Source organism: Ciconia boyciana, chromosome 2, assembly GCF_034638445.1.
Source record: "Ciconia boyciana chromosome 2, ASM3463844v1, whole genome shotgun sequence".
NCBI lineage: Eukaryota > Metazoa > Chordata > Aves > Ciconiiformes > Ciconiidae > Ciconia > Ciconia boyciana.
The window spans coordinates 108,414,303-108,440,984 of NC_132935.1; the positions used below are offsets into that span (position 1 = coordinate 108,414,303).

A 26,682-nucleotide genomic window follows, 5' to 3' on the forward strand; every position below is an offset into this window, starting at 1 on the left:
AGTGACTTGCTTGTATTTAATTGGGAAAAAAAGGATTTCTGACAACAGAAGGAATATGTAAGAAAGTGTAATTGCTGGGAACTGGAGTCAGGCAAACTGATGAGAAATAAGACATTTTCCTCTGAGACTATGAACAGTAAACCCTTTGGAACAATCTGTCTATAGACGTAATGGATTAATACTCATTTGATATCTTTTAAATGAAGAGTTGATGCCTTCCCATAAGATACTCACTCACTCTTACAGGGTTTAAAATAGTGACTACTGGGCAGATTGCATGGCCTGTATTATTCAACAGTGCAGACCAGATGGCCATAGCCATCTCTCTAGCCTCAAAATCACTGAAATGCTAGTCAGTACACTCAGAAACATTTGGAAAATGGGGATGCAGAAGAGAGAGGAGATACCGGTGCTTGGGAGCAGGCCAAAAGCTTAACAAGCCACTGAGAACCAGCATGAGCACATTTCCGTCACATATTTCCACAGGGGTTAGGCCTGGGACAGACATAGAGATTTGTTTAGAGACTGTTTGTTCTAGCTAAATTGTTTCCAGAATCTAGTTAGAAGTATTTAGAAAACCCTTTCATTAGCTAAGAATAGAAAGTAATCTATGCAACTACAATAAGCAACATTTTTTGAGGTTCATGTAAGACAGCTCTGGGTACTCCCATCTTCATCTGGCCTCTTGCTTAAGGAATTAGTTATACCTGGCCTCTTGACTACAGTCCCATTGTAACCAGACCAGGATTTATCACATCGAGCACGGTGAAAATATCTGACTGTTAATAAGGAGCTTAGGTTTGTGGACAGTAGTAGATTTTACATATTTAGCTGCTGTTGCTAAATATTAAGAATATAATACAAAAATATAATATATATGTTATTAGATATATAATATATATAAAATACAGAAATATATAATATATATGTTAGTGTATATATATATAAATAAAATAACATAAATATTACATATTAAGAATAAAAAGCTTTCTGCAATTTCCAGTCTTCTGGCAAACGAAAAGTCTATTTGCTTTTGTTAACTCCCCACATAGCTTTCACCCACTCTTCAGCCTCTGCTTGTTCACTTGCCATGTACCATAATTTCCTGTCATTTAAACCACACAGTTGCATTTTCATTTTCAGGGCTCCCTCTGAATAGCCTAAAAGCATCAACAAAACTGTGAACAGCTGATCCCCTCCCCTTATGTCAATGAATGTCTCCAGCTGTTTTTTTGAAGGTTTTACCTTTCTTGTAAGGTATTTCTGGTTGTCCTTCATATTCCGGTGTCGAAGCATGAACCATTGAAACCCATGGTGTCTAAATGACTTAAAATATTTTAAAATCCCACTTGGATCCCTCATCATATTTAAGCTTTCAAATACCTTTGGACAACCTGACCCAGAGTATTTGTATCCTAATTTCTTTATGAATCCTCACAGAAAAATGCAAAAACTAATAGGGAAACTTTCTCCTGATAGTGCTTCTGTAAAACTTTACCTGAAATTTTACGGTTTATATGTGATTGTTACACATTTCCAGCAAGACCAAGACCAGCTGTGGAGGCTAAAACTCTTAATTGGTTTCCGGTACCAGAGCCTCATCTGTTTAAAATCAGTCAAAAGGCTGCTTTTGAAGGAACATGAGTTTGTTAAGAACAAAGTTAAGAAATAAGTAATGGAGCTGTCAGAAAATCTTACAGTATAATTAAGTTACAGCAAATTGAAGTCACTGAAATCTCTCTCACGACTGTTTGGCCAAACAGTGAAGCAATGCAGATAATTGTTATTTAAAATCCCATAACCAAGGACAGCCATTTACCGTGAAGAGCTAAAACTCCTCCATAAAACAGAGTTTAGTAAAGAAGCAGATTTCCATAAATGATTACATTTTGATATAAGATACAAAGCCAAATTTTGCAAGATCTCTAAGTGAAAAGCACCGTGCAGAAATTACTGTATGCAGAAACAGTTTCCTTCATACAAAACTCAGTTTTACCCACTATCTGATCCAGGTTGACTAATTTTTACTGCTGGAGGCTAGATCTCAAATCAGTGTAAACTAATACTACTAGGTTTAAATATCTGAATTGTAAGTGATTATGGCTAGAAATACCATTTTTTCATTAATCTGTCAGAATACTCCAAATAAAGAAGTGTTTCAGTCCCATCCGTCAGGGTTCCTCCAATGAGCTGGAAGAAATTAGCCTATATGCCTCTTACATAAAGCATGACATCAAATCACAACATCTGTTCTCCAAAGAGTAAAATTCTTAAAGGTAGATGTAAATGTGCTGTTTCTTCAGTGCAATGAACCCTTAAGATAACTTTGTAATCAGATGGATAATGCTTGATTAATACTTGATTTAGGAAATAAATTCCAAAACAAATTCCTCCCTCTACTCTCTCCTAAGCTAGAACTTGAAATATAAGTGACAGAAAGAAGTTTTATAAAATAGTGTATTATGTAAAACTGTAAAAGATTTTTCTTTGGAAGAGGTTGGAATTCTTCTGGTACTGCATATGGGGAAAAATGAGCAAAGCCTCAAGACTGACCAATTTCTTCACACAAAACAATCTCCATAGATAGGCAGGAATTTCCTTGTACAGGGAATGAAAGTGACACCAAAGGAGAAGCGCAATTGGAAAGGATAAAAGCAAGGTGGATTCTTAACTCTAACTGAAAGTCAGGAGAACTCAGACACTTCCGTCACCTCCAAACCTTCGAAAAACCTTGCACCAAAATATTTAAACTCTTGAAGAAATTTTAGTGCAAGGCTTGCAAAAAGCTGCCTGCTTCTTCACCTGCACTAACAAAAGCAGAGTCTATTATTTTGACCCCTGAAGGTACCTTTCTCTACTGCAAGTAGTCCCACTAGTTGAGGACACTTATCAATACGAACAAGATATTATCAAAGAACTCAGTTTTGTGATTATAATACAACTGTAACAAAGATCAAATGGAGCAAAATTACAGTGCTTCCTTCAAAATACATAAAACAACTTGCACCTAGATCAGTTGCAAAACTAAAATTATTGCCCCATAATGTACAGATACTTGTTAAATAAATTTAGCAGTACCTGCATTGCAAGGATTTTTTCCTTTGTATATGCACATTTCTTTGTCAGATTTGAATGCAATTTCTGCCAGCTGGGTAAGAAGGGCTTACCTCCTCTTGTTCTTCCCCATGGTTGGAGAGAGCTGCGTGAATGCATCTTCCACTCCCGTGCCAGGAGTATTAAGAATCAACCTTTTAAAAGGTTGTAAGGTTGTAAAATCATCTAGGGCATGAAGGAATAGCATCTAAGTTGTTAAGAGGCTGTCAGATTATGAAACATTATCAACAGGTCGGCCATCTGAACATGGGTGTCAGTGGTAAGAGACACGTGGGGAACTGCTGCAACATAGCACAGCAGCCCAACATTTTGTTATCTATCATGTCTATTGGTGATCAGCTAGTTAAAATCTTGCATTAGGTGACTGCAAAAACTTGCATCACATGAAGTGATACTAAATAGGAGACAAGAACAAAGATCACATGAGACAAGAACATAACTGGGGCTAAATGACGCTGTAACAGATGTGGTGACAGCTAGCTTGTGGCTACCCTGCCAGCCCCCGAAACAGCATCAGCAGAGTTTCAAATCCAGGAAGATTGTTCTGCTTCAGGCTGGCTCACACCGCACCAGAGCTAATTCATTTGAGTCTCGTTTTCTGAAGTGCTGAACACCTGCAGTTTCCTCTGATTTTAGTTGGTGTAGAGGGTATTCAGCGCTTCCGAAAAACAAGTGTTACGCATGAGCAGACACGCACTGAAGGAGCAGATGCTCCACAAAGCCAAAAATGCCACCAATTACACAAGCCCTGTGAGTTTCCTTCAGAGCAGAGTTTGAAGTGTGCAGTTTTATAGAGAGATGTTTAAATACCGCCAGCAACTGCAGAACAGAAATAGAGATAAAAAATAAAAATGCTACCCTCACTACTGTCAGTCTTGCAGTATTTTAGTAATCCAAACAAAACAAGTGGTGCTCACTCTCTCCATGCTATCTGGCAGGCAAAGAAACAACCCACAGCAGTTTCAATAGGATGAATCATTTTACATTTGGACAAGATGATTTCACACAAGAGGTGGATTTCTGAAACTGTGTCTGAGGAAATGTTCCTTTTGTCTTACTGAAAAAAAGAAATCAGAGGAGGGAACTGCATTGCTACCAACAGAGAAAACAGAATAGCATGATTCTAAAAGCACATTGCTTTAGTAGTTTCACAGAAAAAAAATTATTTAAGTAACATTTGTCTAAAATGCACAGAAATATAAATTAAATATACTGTCTGATGTAAAAGCAATAGCAGCTACTATTGATTAGCCCACTGGTTAGTTTTGATTCAAGTGCTCTATTTTGTGCACTCTGAGTTAAGAGCTAGGTCTCTGCTCATGTGGCTATATTGCAGGGACTTAAGAGCTATAGCATAGCCTTCTGCAACTGGTAACCAAATACAGGAGGATTTCAATTTATCTGGAACAAACACATTTTACATGCATTAGGGATATATTAGGGATGTAGGCATTACAGTGTTCTTGGTATTTAGGTGATCTTTTTTTTAAAGGACAAACACCATTATAAGGTGAGAACTATCAAAACCAAAACTCTTACATGATAAATTCTGTCAGGTTGCACCATTTTTTAGAGTCCACTTTCTTCATCATCTCTTCAAATGATTTTCCACAGGCAGGCAACTTTTCTAACATGAGAGATTCATTGCAGAGATTAGTCTGTTGACGTGCACCTAGGTAAAATCAGAAAGCACCTTAAATCTCCAACATTGAAATAGAAGAAGCACAAATACATCACTCACAAACTCCTTCACCTAATTCTGCTTGCCACTTACATTGTTGTAAACCTAACATTCAACTTTCTAAACAATTTTAGAAGATAGATAAAATATACCTTTAGTAAATTTATTAAAAACATAACTTAGTATAAAATGCTATAGGTTACCATACCTAGTACCATCTTTTAGACCTAGCATAGAGGAACCTACCTAGTCACTTTTCTAATCTTACTTAGCTTCTACTCATACTAACTTACTACTGTCCATTTGCATTTTTAGCTAAAAGTTAACTGGAGTTACTGATCATATACTTCAGTGTAGAAAGCACTTCTCAAGCTTACACAGATGCATCCCGTTCAACTAACTATATGACTGTAAATGTACTTCAACATCAGAAACATTTGTGTATCTTATCAGCTAAAGGGCTTGAATTCCCACAGTCACTATTAAGCTTTTTCTTTAGTATATCCACTAAAGGGATTCTCTACCATTATCAGATGTTGATGTTACAGCATAACAGCTACTTGCAAAGAAAGAGTTAACCTTGACTTGAGCAATCCTGTATCTTTTGCAACCTGTAATGGCAACTCCACATTATTTAGAGTCAAAGTAAGTCGAAGGTTTTTCTCATCCAGCCCATGCTTGCATTGGAATACAAAGATAGTATTTTGATATTTCTTATAAAATTAAAATTCTGAAAAAATTCTATTCAGAGTAACTAAAGCATTTGATTTTGATAAGGCTGAAACATTTTGTTTTGATTAAGTAGTTAAATATGTCTTGCTTTATCTTTATAATTGCCACTATTTTGATTGTTCTTCTATATAAAAAATGCATACATTTTGTAGAACATTAAAAATTACCTCTAAGTATATGTATGTCAGCATATTTAATACAAATGCCTAAATTAAATCAGTCAGAAAAAAACCAGCACACCTCTCTTTACAGCAGCACAAATCTGAGAAAAGGATTTACCTGAACGAAACTGTAACCTTAACAAACCCGTGTGTCAGGCAACCCTCCTGAGAACTCTGGAGGAACAGCTATTTTTAAGAATAAAGCCAAGAAGAACAGACCACTTCATCCTTTTTTCATCATAGAAAAAGGAAGTCTAAGTAGAATCAGGTCTTGCACCTTTTTCTTCTGAACCTACATTTTCGCCAAGACTCTATTTACACCATGGAAAGGAGGTATTTCTTTTCCTTCTATTAGTTACTTTCAGAGCAGGATCCTATCATTGCTGAAAAGAGCTGGTGGTTCTAATTTTGTGTGGTGACAGCCAAACACGCTGCCAGGTGAAGTGAGGTCAAAGGTGTGTAAGCCTTCGCTTGATGAGAAGTCAGGCACAGCCCTCACTCTCAACAGGGCACTGTTCCTTACTATTTAGTCCAAAAAAACCTATGGCAAGATGACTGGTTTCAGGCTTCACATCACGACCCAGCCGTCAATCAGAAACTTGAACATCTCCATTCAAAATGGAGCATGTGATTGTAAAACAGGCTGAAGTGCACATTGTCACACCCACGAAGGAGATGGCTCCTCCAGAGCCCAGGCAGGAGCACCTTGCAATTTAACTCCAGCTATTGCAGCCGACTCCTTAGCTGGGAAAGTCACTGACTCAATGATGCCATGTGCCAAACAAGAGACAGCCATCACATATGACCAAAGAAATACTTTGCTTTCACATACTTTCCAAGAGCAGCAGGCCGATAACTGGACAGCCTATGCCACACCTGTGACCCTATAAGCCTATTATTTCATACAGACCACAAACCTCTCCCGGCATATGGCTGACTCACTGCGACCTGACCCTACCTCCTTCATTATGTCTGATTGTCAGAGCTCTTAGAGCTGACACTAAGTCTTCATCCATGTCAGAAAAAAATCAGAACTACAATTAATCACCAGTGATAGAAATGGGGAAAATTACGAAAAAGGGCAGCGTAGTTTTGTCCTTGGGAAGTTAACATGATAGCATGGACCCTGCCTATTTAAGCATTCCCGCCAATTCATCTGGCAGCTGCAGCAGTTATAAGTTATACTTTCGACAGCTAGATCTGCAGATGAACACTAAAGCTGGGTAGAATTCAAAACCAGATATGAAAATTGCATAGCTGGCAACTTAAATCCTGCATTGATGCTTTGACAAAAGTTAAGCAAAGCTGCATTTCCTGGCAGAGTATTCTAAACAGCCAGCTACCACTTGATTTATAACCCTGTAAATCCAACAGAATACAAGTTTCTCCTCCCTTATGTCATGTGCTCTGCCAATTTACTCCAGCCCCTTCCCAGCAGGGTGTTTAAATGGATTTTCCATGGCCTTGGTGGTTTCGGTTGGCTTTCTTTAGAACCTCAGTATTTTGCAGGGTTATAGAAAAAGCTCCGATAGAGTGATTTGACAGGAACAATCTGACAACACAAGTTTCTGTCTAAATCCCTGGGCAAAGGGGTCAAAATTATTAATAATTCTACAATTTTACCATCGCTATTGAGACTGACCTTTACAAACCACTACAACTCTCTGTTCATACAGCCAATGGACAAGACCAGTTGTAAAAAATGCATGCCAGTTGACTAACTGAAATGATATGTAAGTGCTTCTCAAATGGCTGCCATTAACAAAACAGAAACAGAAGACTGAATTTTAGAAGTAAAACTCACCTGCAAATCCAAGCGTCATTAGACCATTAACTGGGGGGGGGGAAGAGAGAAGAGAGAAATTAGTTAGATACCTCCATACTATTATATAAAAGAATTAGTGCAGATACAAGCAAACTTGAGCATAATTTATTTTTCAACAGAATACTCAAAATGTTCATTCGAACATTAGTTTCAGTTTTATTAAAGAGTGTGTCTGAAGGGAAAAATGAACATTTAGAGAACATTATGTTTTTAAATTCCTTTTTATCTATCCTTTAAATGGCTGAGTCATGCAGACTTGTTACGGGTCTGTCCACACCACTCTTTCCTGTAGCTTCCAATGTTAAGGATTAGGGACAGGGAAATTTTTACTCTAAGCTTCTTGAAGGAGAAAAAGTTGGAGAAGACATTCACTCAAAATGTAGGTGAACTGCACATTCTGAAGCATAAAGCAAAAAAAAATCCTTTTGCTATTAAAATTAAGCAAGCACAGAATCATAAATAAGTGTGTACTCTCCATTTAGAATCATAACGCTGTGTTTCATGGTCTCCACCTTTTGCACAGTGAAGTCATACATTTTCAAAAACATTACGTTCAAAACCCATAAGCTTCTCATGTGGACATTACAGTAACACAGGTATGTCAGAAGAGCATCCAAATGGAAATACAGACTATGCCAACAGAAGGAGTCTTCTGATCAGTGATTTGCAGTACATCCAGATGGATTAAATTAACAGAAGCCCACTGTGTTCGCCCAGCTCCAGCCACACTTAGGATTTTGCAAATACAGCTAAGCGGGATGTGGCTTCAATTATTTTTGATGTCCCACTGAAAAAAAAATTGCTGACAAATCTTTATAGTGTTAACCTTGCATCAGAAATGAAATTAGTAATTTCACACAGATTGGTGCCTCCTGCTCCTTGTTTATACCCTACACATCACTCCAGTAAAATGAATCAAGATACACATAGCAGAATATCAATCCCAACCATATTGATCTAGACTGTGTGTTCACTGAGATATGCCAAGCTCTCGACTGAGTTAACTGCAAATTGTTGCGTACATACATCTGAGAAGAATTTAGATCCTTCTAAGGAACATATTTTTCTTCCAGACAAGCATTAATCTCTTTCTTAGTTACTAATGAGCCAGAATGTACTGAAACTGTGAAGAGCAGGAATCCAGGTATCATAAAATTCTGTTGCATCCAAACTCACAGAGCTGAAACTCAATTATACACTCTGATGGCTGTATCTCTTTCACAAACAGAGCACTTTTCTTTCCAGGCTATTAGCTGTTATACTAGTAAATATACTTGAGTCCCTGGGTAGGTTTTTCTTTAATCCCCACTTGAAAACGTGCCTTATCAACTGCAGAAAACTAAAGATCAAATTAAAAGCACACACTTTATGACGAAGCCAAACCCACCCATTCTGAGGAAACAGTCTAGATGCACATAGGTGCCCTAGATGCTCCCCTTGAGGACCACAGACTGCACCTCCAATTCTTACTCTATCAATTTCTATCGCTGATCTCTACATCCTTCATAGTTATTGCTGCAGTAATCCTCACAAGACCACGGTCAGGCAAATAAAACAGGATTTAGGAGAGAGAACTGGTAAGAGAAAACAACGCATCCACATTTTACAGAGGAGAGCTTGAGCAACTACCCCAGTGTCAGGCAGGGAAGCTGTGATAAACTAAGTACTAAATAAAGGCTCACAGGTTTGTGCTCACAAAACCCCCTGCTCACAGGAAAACATGCTTTTTCCTTTTTCTGATCTGCTCATAACAAAGTAACAGGATGTTTTGCACCTAGCCTCAACCAAGAGAGTCCAGATACCTTCAGAGAAGGGTAAAACAACAATCCAGACTACCACGTGCTATCATGCCCCCCTCTCTTCATCTTCTTTGCTCCCAGATACTCAACTCATTACAAAGATTTTATCAGGAGACTACAGCTTGTTGGCCGTGATAGTTTACACAAAAAGTATGACCTTTCCAGCAGCTCTTTTAAGAAGGGGCAAGTTCAGCTTATTTCTTGAAAGGTTGATGCCATCACTTCTCATTAGAAGATACACAGAGGAAGCAAAGTGGGTCACAGTGTTGGAAGATGTTGCCATGATCCCAAAACAGTTGCCACACACTCCTATCTGAACCAACATTTAAGGGAGGGAAAAGGAGGTTCAGTTTAACTGTACCAGTTGCCTGCAGGTTAAATCATGTTAATAATGGACCACAGCAATGGCATTTAACTTTTATTTTCTCCATACACTGTAGCAGCATGTATGATCACCCCTAGCATTAGTGGAATCAGATGTGAAGGGACCAACCAGCTTGGAGCCGGAGCAAGAGGTAAAGGAAAGCACCATCGAATGAAAGATGGAGAAAAATAGGTTTGAAGGGCCTTTGGAAACAAAAAGAAAGGCAAAATAGGATAAAGTAATAGAATGAGGGGTGGAATGTAATGGGTTTGCATGGCCAGGTTTTGCTAGCAGGGGGCTACAGGGATGGCTTCTGTGAGAAGCTGCTAGAAGCTTCCCCTATGTCCAACAGAGCCAATGCCAGTCAGCTCCAAGACGGACCCACTGTTGACCAAGGCCAAGCCCATCAGCGACAGTGGTAGCGCCTCTGATAACACAGTTAAGAAGCAGAAAAAACTGCGCAACAGCAACTGCAGCCAGAGAGAGAGGAGTAAGAATATGTGAGAGGAACAACTATGCAGACACCAGGGTCAGTGGAGAAGGAGGGGGAGGAGGTGCTCCAGGCACCAGAGCAAAGATTCCCCTGCTGCCCATGGTGAAGACCATGGTGAGGCAGGCTGTCCCCTGCAGCCCATGGAGGTTAACAGTGGAGCAGATATCCACCTGCAGTCTGTGGAGGACCCCACGCCAGAGCAGGTGGATGTGCCTGAAGGAGGCTGTGACCCTGTGGGAAGCCCACATTGGAGCAGGCTCCTAGCAGGACTTGTGACCCCATGGGGGACCCATGCTGAAACAGTCTGTTCCTGAAGGACTGCATCCCATCGAAGGGACCCATGCTGGAGCAGTGCGTGAAGAACTGTAGCCCGTGGGAAGGACTCACGTTGGAGAAGTTCGTGGAGGACAGTCTCCTGTGGGAGGGACCCCACGCTGGAGCAGGGGAAGAGTGTGAGGAGTCCTCCCCCTGAGGAGGAAGGAGCAGCAGAGACAACGTATGATGAACTGACCACTTCCCCGTCCCCCTGCTCTGCTGCAGGGGAGGAGGTAGAGAACTCCAGAGTAAAGTTAAGCCCAGGAAGAAGGGAGGGGTGGGGGAAGGTGTTTTAAGATTTGATTTTATTTCTCATTATCCTACCCTGATTTGATTGGTAATAAATTCAATTAATTTTCCCCAAGTCGAGTCTGTTTTGCCTGTGATGGTAATTGGTGAGTGATCTCTCCCTGTCCTTATCTCGACCCACAAGCCTTTCGTCATATTTTCTCTCCCCTGTCCAGCTGAGGAGGGGAGTGATAGAGCAGCTTGGTGGGCACCTGGCGTCCAGCAAAGGTCAACCTACCACAAGAAAAAAACCAAGTTTTTATTAACAACCTACTTCAAAATCTTGTATATGAAATAAAAGAAAATCTGATCCTAGACCTTCACTGCAGCTTCTTATTATCTACTCTCTACTCTCCTTTTGTAAACAGACATTATTCTGACATTAAAAAGGGAATTCAGAATGGGATTCACAGCAGTATGTAAATTCACTATTGGAATACATGAGAGGGTAACTGTCCTATAATTTTTCAAGTATATAAACTTCTGTTTTTCTGTGAAATGGATAAATATTTCTCAATGTTTATTTTTCTGCTATACTGTTATTATTCACTGGTATTTTTTTTCCAGAGGCTTAAAAGTAGCACTGTTGCAACTACTCCATAAATCTGAAGCAGCATATGTATTGCTGTGTGTTCTTCTTACTTCACATTCCTCCAAACACTTTGTAAGAATAATTTTGAAAACCTTGTGTAAGTATATAAGAGGGAAATGTTAGAATACTGTTTTCCCTTGCCTGACCATTTCTTCAGGATGCTGCAATTACTGACAGGATAGTGAGATTTTTGAGCAGCTCCAATACTTTCTCAGAATACAAATATCAAATAATTCCTGTTTTACCTGACTGCTGTGTGCAGTTTTTCACGAGCAATTAAAGCAGTGTAATCCTATGTATATTCTTTGAAATTTGTGATGCCTGATTCAAAACCACATTTTTATCAATCATAATTTTCATAAGAAAAAAAGAACATATAATGACCTCAAGTTAAACATCATGTCTATAACCCTACTTCTATACCTCTTTTTAAAGACAATGCTGCCAATTACCATAATCTAATCTTTAACTATATGTCAGGACATCAGATCTATATTGGAAGTTATGCACTAAACAAACACCTGCGTCTCTGCAGAATCTGAAGTTTTATTGATAGCAGCACGTAACTGTGCAGAACCGCTCCAACATACAGTTCATGAAAGCAATTAAAACTGCAGTTTGAAATGGCAACTGCTGCTCTGCAGTCATGCACCTATGATTTGTTGGAAACACAGGAGAGAGATTAATACTCTGTTAATATCATTTTGTCATATTGATCAAATCTCATTACCCACATTTATTTTATAAATCTGATTTAAATACTGAACAAATCAATCTTACAGAAGTGTACCAATGTTTCTCGAGGTGTTTAAATGTTACATAAAGTTACCTGTTGCATAGGTGGTATTAAAGATCATGTTAAATTCACCAATCTTTTATGTAAACCCCAAGTTATACCACTACAGGTTTTCTGGCAGGAACGCACAGACACTTCAGGGTATCTAATGCATAAGAAACTCCCATGGAAATAACTTCACCTATGCTCTGACACAATGTCAAGAGGCATCCTACTGCATCAGAAACCACTGGTTACAACTGGGTTAGGGTCTCTTTATTATCTGTCTTCCTGGGCATTTATGAGCTCAAGAGCCTCATTTCACTAGGGTCTGTATGAATACAGAAGGAAAAGATGAGCTAACACAGGTGTCATGTGACTGCCTTCCAAAGACTTCTCTAAAAGCCTTCTATGGGGGGCAAGTCAAATGTATGTGGCCAAGACACCTCAGACTCTGAAGAGGCTGAGCAATCCTGAAACTTGATGGGAAAGCCCACAAAGGTCCCACAAAGGTCTGAGCCCTCCTGCTTTAAATAATAGGACTGTAAGACAAAACAGTTTCTTCAAATATATTTCATCAAACCCACTTTTTTCCCTGCATAATCTCTATACCCACCTTCAGCCAAGCATTTCTTAAAGGCATATGAAGGTACATCTCTCTGTTCCAATTTTGCATCACATTAGTGCACACAGTTTTGTATTGCCACCTTGAGCACAGTGCTGGCAGGAGGGGCAGAGGTGAGACCAAGTTAGGATATGGCCTTGGAGCTGGGAGTGCAGAAACTGGTCCCGACAGTAAGAGAAACATGTGAAAGAACTTACCATTCTGTCCTTTCAGCTAAAAGCCAAGGTTTGCCACGCCAGCTGTTGGGAGAAAAGGGGCTGATCCTTAGCTAGTATAAAAGAGTACTCACTGAATTTTGACCATCTCAGTCCGCTGAGGAGCTGACTGACATACATTGACTTACCAGACATGATAACCGAGTTACTGAAACAGATTTGCCTTTAACATCCACAGTGCCACTGCCTGCAACTCGGAGAGAAGAGTCTTAACACGGATAGCTTCCTACAGGGCTGTGGAAGCTTGAAGCAATGTATTTCTCAACCGCCACATAAGACACTTGGCTTAAGTGCCACAGGGAGCTGGCTGGTCCTCCCCCTGCTGCAGCCTGTGCTTAAGGATCTAAGCCTTTATCCTCACTGCCCTTAAAAGCCTACTTCGTATCCCCACAAACTGCAGCTCCGGGTTATTTTTTAAATGATAAATTGCTTCTCTGAGCCCAATTCTTATTACAGCTAATCACACCAGGATGTTAACACTCAACAGAGATAACAAAGTGATAATTTAGCATGAAATTGCTATATAGATGGGCAAAGCATAAACTTCTGCTATGAAAAACTCTGAAACACACTCAGGAAAAAAAAATTGGTCATGACTGGTGATGAGCTGGGGTGACCCCGGCACTGTCCCCCCAGGCGGGCAGAGCCATGGGTGGGGAAACAGGCTCCATCGACGGCTCTGACATGGCAGGGGATGAACCAGGGAGTGCAGACAGCAGCAGCAGGAGACAGGGCCAGAGATGGGATGGGAAACAAGGTGACCCAGTAGGTAGGTCCAGAGCACACACAGGAAAACAGCCAGTAAGCCAGGACCGCTTATGGTGTAGCTCAGGGCATGATGGGGGACCCAGGCCCGTACATGGGGGCAAGGGCGGACCCAGTGGGCTGTTCAGGGCACTGTTAATGCACTGAGAGTCCTGACAGCATGTCAGCAAGAGGCCAGCAAAGTGCAGCCTTCCACCTGGGCTTAATGAACATGATTCAAAAACTGGTCCAGCTGGATGTACCTGCTACACAGTGAAATGCAAGCATATATTTATGGGGAAAATGAAACATATCTTCTCAGGTGTCCTGCCCTCAGAGAGAAAGCTAACATGAATGACCATATTGTTTCAAGTCTAGAGCCTGTTGCAAAAGTACAGAAAGGAAAAATAACACTATTGGGACAAAAACTAAAGCCCCACCTGCCCATCTTTAAATAACCCTCGCTACAATATATATGGCTCAGAAGGTCATCTTTTGTTCTCAGCTACTAACTGTCCCTTTGACACTTTTCTTTATAAGAGGAGTGGGACGGGGAGGGGGGGACAGGGACAGGACGCAAGAACGTCATCACATAGTGTGAAACCAGCCGAGGAAATGAGGCAACTGAAGTTCACAGAGCCAGGCAATGACAGGAACCCAACACAAAGGAAGGATGCCAGGAATAAACAGAAGCTTGCAATAAATATAGTACTTGAAAGAAGCGTTATACTTGCATTCAAAATTGGCCCAGAAAAAACATGCCTCAGCACATGGAGAGGCAGGAGCAAGGTAAACCTGTTGGCAGGGTGATCTGTCCCTACGTCCAAGAAGTTATCTAGAGACCTAGCATAACATGGAAGTCAGCTTTGCATTATCCCCTGCTTTGAAGCTGAATCCTTTTTAATACTTTTTTTTTTTTCTTGTGTCAACTGTATGGAAGGTATATTAGCCATGGAAATGTAATATTCAAAACTAAAAGCACAGTTCAGTGCTGTACTTTATCACAGTTTGAGGCATTACATTATTGCTTTTGAATTGGTAAGGTAATTTCAGACAGTTAACAATTTTGAACATTAGAGTCCTCTTCCTGCAAAGAAAGAAAAGCATGAAAGGAAGCAATTTAAGATTTTTCATTTCATCACTGCAAATCAACAGGGAGAATTACTGAGGGCATCAACTGTTCAGTCTCGTGTTGGTTCAGAGTTCCCTAGCTTTCCAGTGACTGCAAAGAAACATGCCAATTATTCTGAATTCATATTTCAATTGGAAATTTTTCAGAGCAGGAATACAAATGATTGTCCTTTACATTCCTTTCTGAAGTTGTTAAATCACTGCTGGCAGCATATAAATAATACTTCACAATTTCTGAACAGCCTATGTCTACTTCCAGAGGTGTTGGATGGGTTTTCTGCTACTTTGTTTGAAACCAGTATGTTTTACTTAAATAAATATATTAAGCAGTATGTTCTATTTAAATATTTATTTATTATATGCTAATTATTTATTTATTAAACAAATACTTAAATTAACCATACCAGTTCAATGACATACTTAGGGAGGGGAGTACTTAGCAATCAGCTGAACACTAAGATCTGTACTGTAATAGAAGTTGTGTGACTCAACCTGTAATGTCATGTTTTCTTCACCTCCTTTCTGTCCTGTTATGTTTGTGATGAAGCACTGCGTAAATGAAATATAAAATGGTATTTTTTATAGCCACTGACTTTCAGACAGTGGATGAACTAAATATTCCAATAGCAGAATCAATTACTTGAAGTAAACTCTCTTCAAACTCTTTTAGGAGAGTGGTATAGACAAATGTGCTCCTTGATGGTAATCCCAACTCGAGATCCTTCCAGAGGGTAAAACTGAAGAAGAATAAGAGGAGTCCCTTTGTTTCTAGAGTAGAAAGAAATTTGTGGCATTAGCAACTGTTTGAAGTTGACACTCAACAACAATACAGGGACTACAATCTGATTTAAGGTGGCTGGAAGAGATCCAGAGGACTACGCTCCTCAGGAGGTGCTACAGCCTACAGCCAGCAGAGACGAGTAGAACAGCTTTCCTAAGAAACCCAAACCATCTCTGGCTGAATTCACTTGTGTGTATTCCCCAAGATGTTAGGAAAAGATTGTTATTGGGGATGTATCTACAGGCCTTCCAAAGGCTTCGTGCTCCTCGTTGCCATCTAACTTCTGCCTGTGAGACCTGGTCTTCTGGGTCTTGGGATACAGTGGTTGTCACACAGATGTATAATCTCTAAACCAAACAGATCATAGCTCTTAATAATTCATCATTACAGACAAATACAATTCTAGCAAGAGGAGGTGAACATCTTTTTTTCACCCCCTAAACATCTGCACTTCTTCAGGTTCATTACAGCCTAGTGACATACTGCTACTGCAGTCTCCATCAACTACAGAAATAATGACAGAACTAGTAAGGAGTTTGTCTAAGGTCACAAGCAGGAACCAGCACCACACTGAGTACAGTGTGATCCCAGCAGTGGTCCTGTGCCAGGACCTCTGTCTCACCGCTACCTCCTTCTCTCAGAAAATGTTACCAAAGCAACTGAAGAACATGATGATCTCTCTCTGCCTGAACGATAATGGTGAAATGTGTCTGCTGTGTAAGTCATGGGAAAGGTATATCAACAAAGGAGGCAGCATAGTTCAGATTTATTCCCCCCAAAAGGCTAGAAAGCTTGCAATTACTGTGCAGAGACACACACCCCCAGTCCACATGTGAACTGTGATAGCCACCGAAGTTGGTCATCCACATCCAGGACCTCAGTCTGACACTGTACTTACTACCTGATCACCTGGAAACACATATTTGATCTAATGGGTGCTCATTATTGTAACCCAGCTGCCTGTCATTAGTCAAAAAGGCAGAAAAACACACGAGAAAATGTGATGTTACATAAGGTTTTCCTGTAATGAGGAAACATAAGGTCAGCACAATACTTACTTTACTCTATACCTATCCACCCATGAATGAGTGTAAAAAAACAGTCCGTCAAGGCAAATAAGGACTCTAATCTGCTCCTGTGGAGTAGCCTGAAAGAGAAGCCAAGAAACTTTTCTTCCTTTTTTTTTAAATAACCTTGGGAAGGGGAAATGACCCATGAAGGTTTCACAGACGAGGGTTACGGCACACTCCCTCCTGAGGAAGTGTTTAAAACCATGGGATACTTGAAGACATTACAAGTTTCTTCTTCCCTTGACAGGCAGAACATTTAAATCAAGATACTGCCATCATAGAAGGCCTGGGAAAATGTTTTTTTCCTTTTTTGACCAGACAACAAAAATCTCCACCCTGCGCACCCACCTTGTCTTGATGCTATGTGTACTCCTCTCACAGACTCCTAATGCTGTTACATACCATGTCGAGTCATTACATCAACATAATTCCAGTGGAGTCATGCTTTCAGTGAACTCTACATCTACCATGAAATAATGTTAGCCTGACCATTCAAATGTGGGTTGTTTTTCTTCAGTAGCCCAGCTCACCTACCAGTGGTCCAGAGCTCTGGATACCAAACTACATGATCACAGAATATTTTAAATTACATATTGCCATGAAGAACTCATAAGAGCAATAAAAAACTAACAAAATCTCAGAGCTTCACGTCTACTTATACTGCTATATATGGACCTGCTTGTAGTAGGTGTGTATCTCTTCACAACAGCATCCCTGCTCCAAGGAATAAACACTGACAACAGATCCTTGCCAGCCTCGCATGGCAGCACGATCCCTGCACAACATAATTTTCCCTGGATGGATATCCACATAGGAAACTTTGCACAGCAGCAGACTGGCATAGGAACTTCCTTAAGCCAATCCTGGAGTAAATCATTACTCTCAGTGGATCTGAGGAGCAGAACTGAACCCCAGAGGAGCACAAATTCCCAGGTATACCCTCTCAAGGCACGCTGCCTAGCCGGCAAGGCAGGGCACATCTGTCTGCTCATGCAGAACCCAGTGCTTCTCAGTTTGCACTTTCTTTCGTTTCACGTTTCTTAACAGTTATTTTGCTTTGTTTTTCAAATAGCATGTGCCACTAAAAGAGTAAGAGGATATAACAGTGAAAGGTTTAAACTTCTCTTTTTTCTTTCCACTATCCGCAATCTTCATACATTAACACTGTACTGAAAGTTGATTACAATTACTCCCGAGTAATAGAAACAAAGCATTTACTACTAAGTGTTCCCTGACCTTGTTTTCTCAACCAGCCCAAGACCAAAAGACATTTTAGCAACAGCAGATCACCAGTGCTTACATTTACATGGGAAAATGAAGACTGTGCTAGGAATATGCCAGTTAACAAGTATGGAAACCAAAGAAAGTAAACACTGTATGGAAAAATGTTAAACCGTATTTCTTCTTGAGCTAAGAGAATTGCAGGGAGTGGGGAAGAAATCATTCATCGCTATTTGTGGAGCCAGGTTGAAACAGTGAACGTGACCAATCCTGAAGAGCGGGCTCCTAAGAAGATCTTCAGATCTGTACATTTTTGATCTGTACATTTGGAATGGTTGATGTGTAGCCCCGCATCCCCTGCTGCACAGCTATTGTGGTCACTATCCAAACCTTCTTCGCAGAGGCTTTTTCTCAAGCTTTCACCCTATAAATAATAAACATGCCTTCAATAACTTCAGAATAAAGCAAAAGCTCCTTTGGGGGGTTATACAAATAAACATCTACATAAGGCCAGCTGCAAAAAAATTTATGTCCTGCTATTCAAAAAAAAGCATCAGAGCTGACTGTATTATTGTGTGACTGTCTCCTCAGCTAACACTTCTCTTTTGTAACTGGGACTTTAATTGGGGGCATTAGAGCTGACTGCTTAGTTTTGCATAAAACCAACCTCCCTGCATTGCTATGAGAGCCTTTTTATAAGTCTTTAATGGTGCCCTGAGGAGTAAGTGATGTGCTTTAACTCACCCTGGCTTAAAGAAAAGAGCGCTCAATACACCTCTAGCAACTTCACTGCGTATTCAGATCTTTCAGCCCAAAAAAGGGGAACTAAAATACTAGTGTAGACATAATCTGACCAATATTGGTTATTCTCCATTGATCTATAGAACATAAGGGTTTGTTAAAATACCACCAGTGACGCTACAAAACAGTTTATCTAAAGCTGACTCCTTTCACAGTCTCGGAGATGTTCTTCTTGGGCTGAAATTTTCCATGGTTTTGCTCCCATACTGGGGTGAACTTTTTTTCACCCTGAGGTCTGAGGAAAATCCTCCTCAGGATTTTTGAGTCGTGCAAGAAATCAGTAGAAAGGGGAGTAGCGAAGAATGACGACTTCCCTCCCTCTCATTTTGCAAATGTGTCAACAATTCTTTTATTCACAAACTTACAAAAATCTTTATTTTAAAATTGTGTGGAGTGATACACCCCAAGGCCAGAAGGAATCTCTCGGATCATCCAGATCTACTCCTTTTGTAACACAAGGTAAAGAAAGTCTTCCAATAATTTCTGCACCAAGCCAATAATGTCTACTCAAATGACAGGATATTCTTCATAAACATTTCCAATGTAGATTTCGAGATTGCAAGTGATGGAGAATCCCCCACTTCCTACAGGAGGTGTTTATTTTCAATTATTTCTGCCAACACTTTTTATTTCTTTGACAAGGTTTTTTATAATTCATTGCATGATAAAGTATGAAGTAGCTGAGAGGAAAAGAAAACCCAAATATGCCTAAGGCATACTCAGCATGCAGCAGCCAAAATCTTCAGCAGACCAGTACAGGATCAAACATCCTTACGGTGTTGTAATGCATATTCTACCTGTTCTGTACTGCCCCACCAGAAAGGTAAGAAAAAGAGGAGCTGGAACCTACTTTAATTAAAACTCCCTGAAAATACCAGGCTTAAAATGTTACGTTACTACATAGAGGGAGATTTTTTCCCCCACTGTTAAAAATATTTAATTAAATGCAAGAAAAGAGCATTAACACTTCTTTCCAAAATCTTAAAGTGCAGAAAGACATGAAAACACAAACATTTTGAGGAGCTTAATTTTCCTTGGACCTTTCCTTCACATTGCTCTGACTTTCTTGGTGTTTCTGGTTTACACTAGAGCTAGTTAAAGAGAAACTGGACCAATGGTTATTCCAGCAACACTACCTCTACTTCATTGTTCATCACTAAGTATTTTATGGCAGAACACTTCCCACCCCAAACGTACCCCTGGAAATATGTTCAGCAGCAACATTAACAGCAAAGGCTGGTTTGCCTGAATGCAAATCCAGCCTAGGCCCACTGATCAAAAATAAGGAAGGAGATTTCCATGATTTTTTTAATATGATGCAGTAAGTTCTAATTTTGAGTTATTCTGAAGTATGTATTTAGCTTATAACAAAATTATCTATTGATCTGCTTTTCTAAAAAGAAAACAGGAATAGAGGAGATTTCACACATACTGTATGACAATCCATGTTTCTATGGAAATATTAGCTTTGAGCGTCTCTGAATTGAAAGCCAAAACAAGTTTATTTTTCCTATTTCACTTGAACATGTAAGCTTAATGCTGTATCAGAGTAAGTGTACATCACACATTGCTAAATACATTTAAAGAAATCTCTCCTAATATTAAATTGGACAAGCTATGTTCTTGATACATGGAGATCCTTGAGGAGTAAAGCTGGAATAGCTCATGAACTCAAGGGGTGTGGAAGGACAACGTAACACTTGCAGCGACTCACCAAAAACAAACGTGAAGAGAAAATCTGTTCCACAGCCCTATGTGGCTACCAGGCAGCAAAGCTCTAATGCCAAGGCTGAGATACCCTTGGAGCAAAGGGCCTCCTGCACTCCAAAGCTGCAGAACATGTCCGGGTACCCCAGAGACAGCAGTCTCTTCAGACAATGAGACTGACTGCAAGCACTGGCGTGGCCTTTGCACCGCCACATCAGGAGGACATCTTCCTCACAGCCTTGAAGATACTCTTCTGTGCGCAGAGGGTGAGCAAAACAGAGGACTACAGACCAAAGCTAAAGTCCAAGAGCTTAAGCCTTGGAAGAAACCTGGACTTTGTGTCCTATTGATGAGCACTTGAATGACTTCTACAAGATGCTATTTCTGTCCCAGTATCTCCCAGTCTCTTCGCAATACCCTATGGCTGTGAACTCTCTTTTCCTTTCTACTGAAGGCTGGAGGGCCACACAGACTGAGAGCAGCACACCCTGTCAAATCCTGAACTATGTATTTTGAAACAAAAAAAAATGCAAGAATATTTTTCTAACTATTAGAATCTTTAGCATCAATCTCTCTGCACGCAAAGGTATGCAAAAGAAATCTGTCCAACATTTGGAAACAAAACTCTGAATTCCCACAAGAAGTGACAGTCATTACTGGCCAACATGAATTACAGTATTTCTTCTCACACCACCCACAGAATTTTTCCCCAGATCATGCTCTCCAAACTAAGGGCAAATTAGTCACATTTATTAGGGTGTGAAAGTAATAAGACAGATGCTTTATTGTAGGGTGTGGTGCTTCTGCATAGTCCTTTGGTTACCCAGCTTAATCTGGTTAGATGGAAACAAGACGTGCTTTCGTCAGCCCGGTGCTGTGCTAGGACAGTGCTTCTCACATTGTCCTCTTCAGATCAGTCTCCCTGGCTTGGAACATAGGTGGAGCAAGTGACATCCCACCTGCAGAAGGCCATAAATCTGGCTTCACACAGACAAAATTCTGTATTCCAGGAGATAAACTGAGGCCACCAGCTGTTATGTAGACATGCCCCTTGTTCAAGCCAATATGGTAGGTCACATCCAGCTGCTCTCAAGACAAAGGCTGGGACCCTCTCTAGCTTTCTGATCATTTCTAACAGCACCAACGCACTTTCTTATAAAGCCTTTAGAGAGGAATGAAGCTGTCTCCTCTTTTCAGACAGGTTTCAGGGAAGCTAGCATATGAACGGAGATCAAGCCTAAAAACTTGTGGAAAAGAAGGCTTTCTCCTATTCTGCTTTCCTACTCCTTTCTTTTTTCATACCCACACATCTTCCTCCCAAATGACCCAAAAGTTCTTCAGGCAGCTTTATAGGTTGTTCTATGTATACAGTCAAATTAAAATAATGCCATTTTTTTCATTTATATTTTCCAGTTTATCTCAATGCAAGCCTGGCTGTGAAGAGACTCTTATTTTAGAAAAAAGCCCAGGCTGTTTTCATAAAACACAAAATAATACACTTCTACACTTCTATTCTGAAATAAGATGGTTCATGCGACAGCTTTTGCTAAAACAAAAAGGTGTGAATTAAAACAGGCTTCATTATGTTTGTGAAAATTAATCTCTTTACAAGCCCTAAATGAGAACACAGTTTGCTTTCTTCGTACCTCTCTCTCAACCACTAATTTCAATAGCAAAGACACAGATGGTAGCAAATGTTGTTTTGTAAAGGACCCCTTCACTGTATTTCTTTTCTTGGTAGGAGAAACTAGAATTTCATTCGTTTGCCTCCAATCCAAGCCATGAATCATCTCTGTTATCAGTAGAGACGTGGGAGAAACTGAAACAACAAACCGTACAAAAACCGCTGGTGCTGCAATGTTTAAATACAACTTAATGGGCAAAACCTCCCAGAGTTCCCCTTGAGCCCACTCAGTCATGCTCAAGACCCTTTCCTTAAAATCTCGTGGTTTGCGTATATCTGTACCTATAGCGGTACCTGTCTCGGTATATATTTCTATTTCAGTTCGCAGCCTCTGACAGTTTGCCTCAAACAAACCTAAACACTAAGGCCTCAGACCTCAAGGGTATTTAAAAACCTAACTACTATGTAGGTAGGAAAATCTTATTAATTTAAGAGCAAGAGCTCTAGCTAAATGGTTTCCAGGATTGGATCTCATTGGTGTAAATCAGGTTCAGAAAGCCCATTTTCTTCCTTCCCACCTTCAATCTGGAGTTACCTTCAAACACGGAGGGTCATTCCTCCTGGCTGCTGGGACCAAGCCAGCTGGAGATGGCATTTGATGCTCTGTGCTACCATCTGCAGTCCACTTGCAGTCACCACAGACAACTCAACTCCGACAGAAAATACTGCCGTTCGCCCTGTCAAGTGTGCGTAGCATGAACCTGTCTCCTGTTGTCCGTGCAGACCTCAGGAAAAGGGCAACACCTTCCCGAAAAAGGAATCAGGAGATACAAAAAGGGTGAAGGATAGTGGGAAGGATGTCTGGATCCAACAGCAAGTTGGCAAAGGTTGCATTTACACTCAACGCTTTGCTTTCAGGATGGATGTTGATGGGGTCTGCTGACTGTCTTCCTGTTTGCCTGGTGTTGGAAATCATGTCTTTAGAAAACGAAGCATCGTTTTGGTAGAGAAGTGTTTTTGTTAAAACTCTTTGGTCTGTCTCAAAATCAGATGTTCTGCTTTGCAAAGGTTTATTTGTTTTACACGCACACCTGCCTGGGTCTGTTAAATTCAGAACTCCCACAACGGTTTTCCCTTTCTTCGTTCCCTTTGCAGCTGCAGAACAGCATGATATATTCATAAGAAAATAATGGAAAAAAAACCTTGATTTGGTTTTCAAACTTTAATCCAATAAAATTGTTTCCCGTTTTTTTTTTCCTCACTAGAGTCCAAACTCCCCAGGATTTACAGATGCTGTGTTCCAGGCAAGGGTAGCTTGGGACCTTACAGAATTTGGACTTTAATACACAGCTTTTTCATCATTGTTTGCAGGATGAGGTATGGTCTTTAAAATAGAAAGTAAAAAAGGGAGCCTGGAGCCAGGCTCTCTTCCCAGCTTTCCAACTGTCCAGTTGTTCACCTCTGGCCAAAATGCTAAGCTTCGCTAACTGCTGTGAAACAGGATTATGAAATGTGAACAACTATAGAGAGTCTTTGAAATCTGCTCCACATAAGAATAACACCACCTCTCTCTATATGGGTATACATACATATACTGAGAAAGATTCCTCTAGAATTTAAAAAACATCCAGCTTTACTCTGATAGCATCTTTCAACTTGTATACAAATAGCACCTCTGAGAAGCAGGCATTATGTAAAGGATGAAGGAGCAGATGTTTGGACAGGGATGCCGAAAAAATGACTTGTGTAAAAAACCTACTTAGTCTGTTAAAAGTCTTGGACAAGCCCTTAAGTTTCTCCTTGCCTCAGTTTCCATACATAGAAGTGGAATAAAAGAATCTGGTATTATGGTAAATACATCATTATTTCTGAGATGCTTAGATCCTGCAGTAAGCAGATATCTTCTAAGTACCTACAGCTCTGCTAAGCAAAGTACAGAGGATTTTCACCTGACAGCAGGCATTTCCAGCTCTGCATCTCACCCCATTCTGTATGTTATCTGTACTTCATAGGGGAAACAGTACCAATGACATGCCCGTGTACCAGGTACCTCAGTTCACACATTCCTTCCCCCCCAACACAAACATGCCACACACACAGAGCAAATCCAACTTCTCCTATAATCACTGAGCTTCCAGGAAGCAAATGCACTGCCTTTTTTGCCACCTAAGGAGGCAAAAACCCTAAGGAGGGACAACACAGCAGATGGTTGTACATAGTGATAATGTTTCAAGAGCCCTAGGCAGAAAGATGTGCAGAAAGCAGTGGTCTGAGGTTACAAAAGTACACTCTCGATCCCCATCCAGACAGGCTTCACACTGAATTCAGTGAGAGCTAACACGGAAGAATCCTGACAAGAATTTTACCTTAATGAGAGAGGTCACAGGTTACCCTGGTTAATCAGAGGGAGGAAACCACATTCAATTCAAGTAAAAATCCTCCTGAAATAACTGATATTAAAAGTGTGTCTGTATTACTGGAAGAACTTCAGTTTTCTACCACTTAAGGCTTTCCTTATTAAAAACCTCAATTTCACATCATAAAACTTTGAGGGCTTTTCTACTAGGAAATTAGTCTGATTTCATTAGTTCTTGACTATATCTATCCTTTCCAATTCCAAGAAAAAGTAATGTATTTTCAGTTAACAGATATCCTTAAAATCATTTTTTTGTTCTTATTCTATTAAGAAAGCAACTAGCACAGTCAAAAATGTCTAGCACAATTGATCTACCCATGTCTCTCTGGTTAAAAATGTCCTTCTGTAGCTTTCTGAGCTACAGGGACATTGTCCCTCCCTCCACTCACTCTGAAAATAAATCTCCAGTGAGCAATTTTGCTTTCTAAAAGTCACAGTAACATCAGGATGTCTCCCCACACAAAAATATTACTGTCTGGTTCCCTAAGTTCAAGACTGCATCAATCCTTCACGTGTCAAGACAGGTGTTGGCCATTTTTTTATTCCTTTTCAGCTGTGAAATAACAAAAAATTTCAGCAATCAAGGTAAGATTTTAGCAGTCATCAAGCCACAGAGAATCAGAAAATTTATGCATTTGACATGTCATTCTTTTGACAGACCAGATCGAGACAATGCTACTGAACACTGTCAATAGAACTATCCATTTATTTGCAGGTCTGTTCATAGGAAGATGTACAGTGTTTAGCAGCTTTGTACTTTGGAAGGGGCACAAAGTTAGCAATTGAAGTTATAGTGCTCAGATAAACCTTCTAAACGTATGAGGCCTAATTTTCTTCTCCCCTATCTGTGACTCGTGGGGAATTAACTACATCTCTGGATTTACTGTTGAGTGAAGAAGATCAGAAGTGACTTCTCGCAAACAACTTTTGACCTGACTGCAACGTATTAAATCTGGGAGTCCTAAAGCAAGCTACCTGACAAGGAAAAAACCCATAGTTTTTCTAGCAGTAGAGTTATTCTTATATTAAGTGAAAGATCTGAAGGATATCCGCACTTTTACAACTGCCTGTTTGTAACTCAACGGCTCTAACGGCAATCGACCCCCCGCCCACAGCAGAAAATCCTCCCCACAGCCGAACCTGCCTCCCCAGAATCGCTTTTGGGACCCGAAACAGAAAACCTGACTAACGCTACAAGCCGGCGAGATCGTTCTTCCTGCGGGGTGCGCGCCTTGTGCCGTGTTTCGGGGCTCCCCCCCGGCGGTAGGTAGCTGGCGGCGGGATGCTGGGCTGGACCAGCAGCGCAGATGCTGCGCCCGGCCCCGCAGCCCAGCCCGCGCTGCCGGAACGCTCCCGCCGCGAAGCCGCCGCTCTGCTCGGGACGGAGAGCCCCGGAGGGAAAGCGGTCCCCCGCTGCCCCCCGTGGCGCGGCCAGACCCACCCGCAAGGCTCTGCCTGCCTGCCCTCCGAGCGGCCCCCGCAAGGGACCCCCGGAGAAAATCCTCCTCCAGAAGGAATGCTCTTGCAAAGGGAGGGGGGAGCTCACACCTCTCCCAACTTCACCCCCACGCCCCGGCAGAAACCGCTGCCTGTGGAGGCCGCGCACACGCCGCGAGGATGCTCGGCCGGTCCCCGCCGCCCCCCGCGAGGCAGGCGCCGGCGTCCCGGGGTGGTAGCGGCGAGCCCCGCCGCACGCTGCCGGGACGCCCCCGGCCAGCCCCCCAACACTTACCCCACAGCAGCAGAACGGGGAGCTGCCGCCGGCAGCAGCCGGGCGCCTCCATCCCGGAGCCCGCATGGGGCGGCCGGTCCGCAGCCGCGCAGGGCCCGCACCCGCCTCAGCCCCCCCGCCAGGGAAGCCCCTCTTCATGCCTCGGCGTCCAGCCTCGGGCGGCGGCGGGGGCGTGCCCGGAGGGGAGCAGCTCCCCCGCCCCGGGGTGCTCCCAGCGCCGGGGGGGGGGCGGCCGCCGCGGCCGGGCGGGGCGCGGGGAGGGGAGGGGCTGCACCAGGGAGGCGGCCCCCGCGGAGGGATGGGGGTGTATGCGCGGGAGGTGTGCACTGGTGAGCCTGAGTGTGTGTGCACGGGTGTGCGTGTGAATGCGCCGCGGTGCGTGTGCCTCTGAGTGCGTGCGCATGCATGTGTGCGAGTGCCTGCGGCCGTGCGTGTGAATGTGCACGAGTGTGCGCGGGATTGTGCATGTGTGTGCA

At 41.6% G+C, this 26,682-nt stretch overlaps 1 protein-coding gene across 1 annotated transcript in view; it reads right to left on the reverse strand.

Moving 5' to 3' along the window:
* The window catches only part of RAMP3 (receptor activity modifying protein 3), a 61,724-nt gene extending 35,442 nt beyond the window's left edge, over nucleotides 1-26,282 (reverse strand). The window contains exons 1-3 of the mRNA XM_072851398.1: nucleotides 26,207-26,282; nucleotides 7,493-7,522; nucleotides 4,654-4,786 (exon numbers count right to left, since the gene is read on the reverse strand). Of these exons, the coding sequence (XP_072707499.1) occupies nucleotides 4,654-4,786; nucleotides 7,493-7,522; nucleotides 26,207-26,258 (215 nt within the window). The 5' untranslated portion in view covers nucleotides 26,259-26,282. The remainder of the gene's footprint in view (nucleotides 1-4,653; nucleotides 4,787-7,492; nucleotides 7,523-26,206) is intronic.
* Between the last annotated feature and the right edge of the window lie 400 nt (nucleotides 26,283-26,682).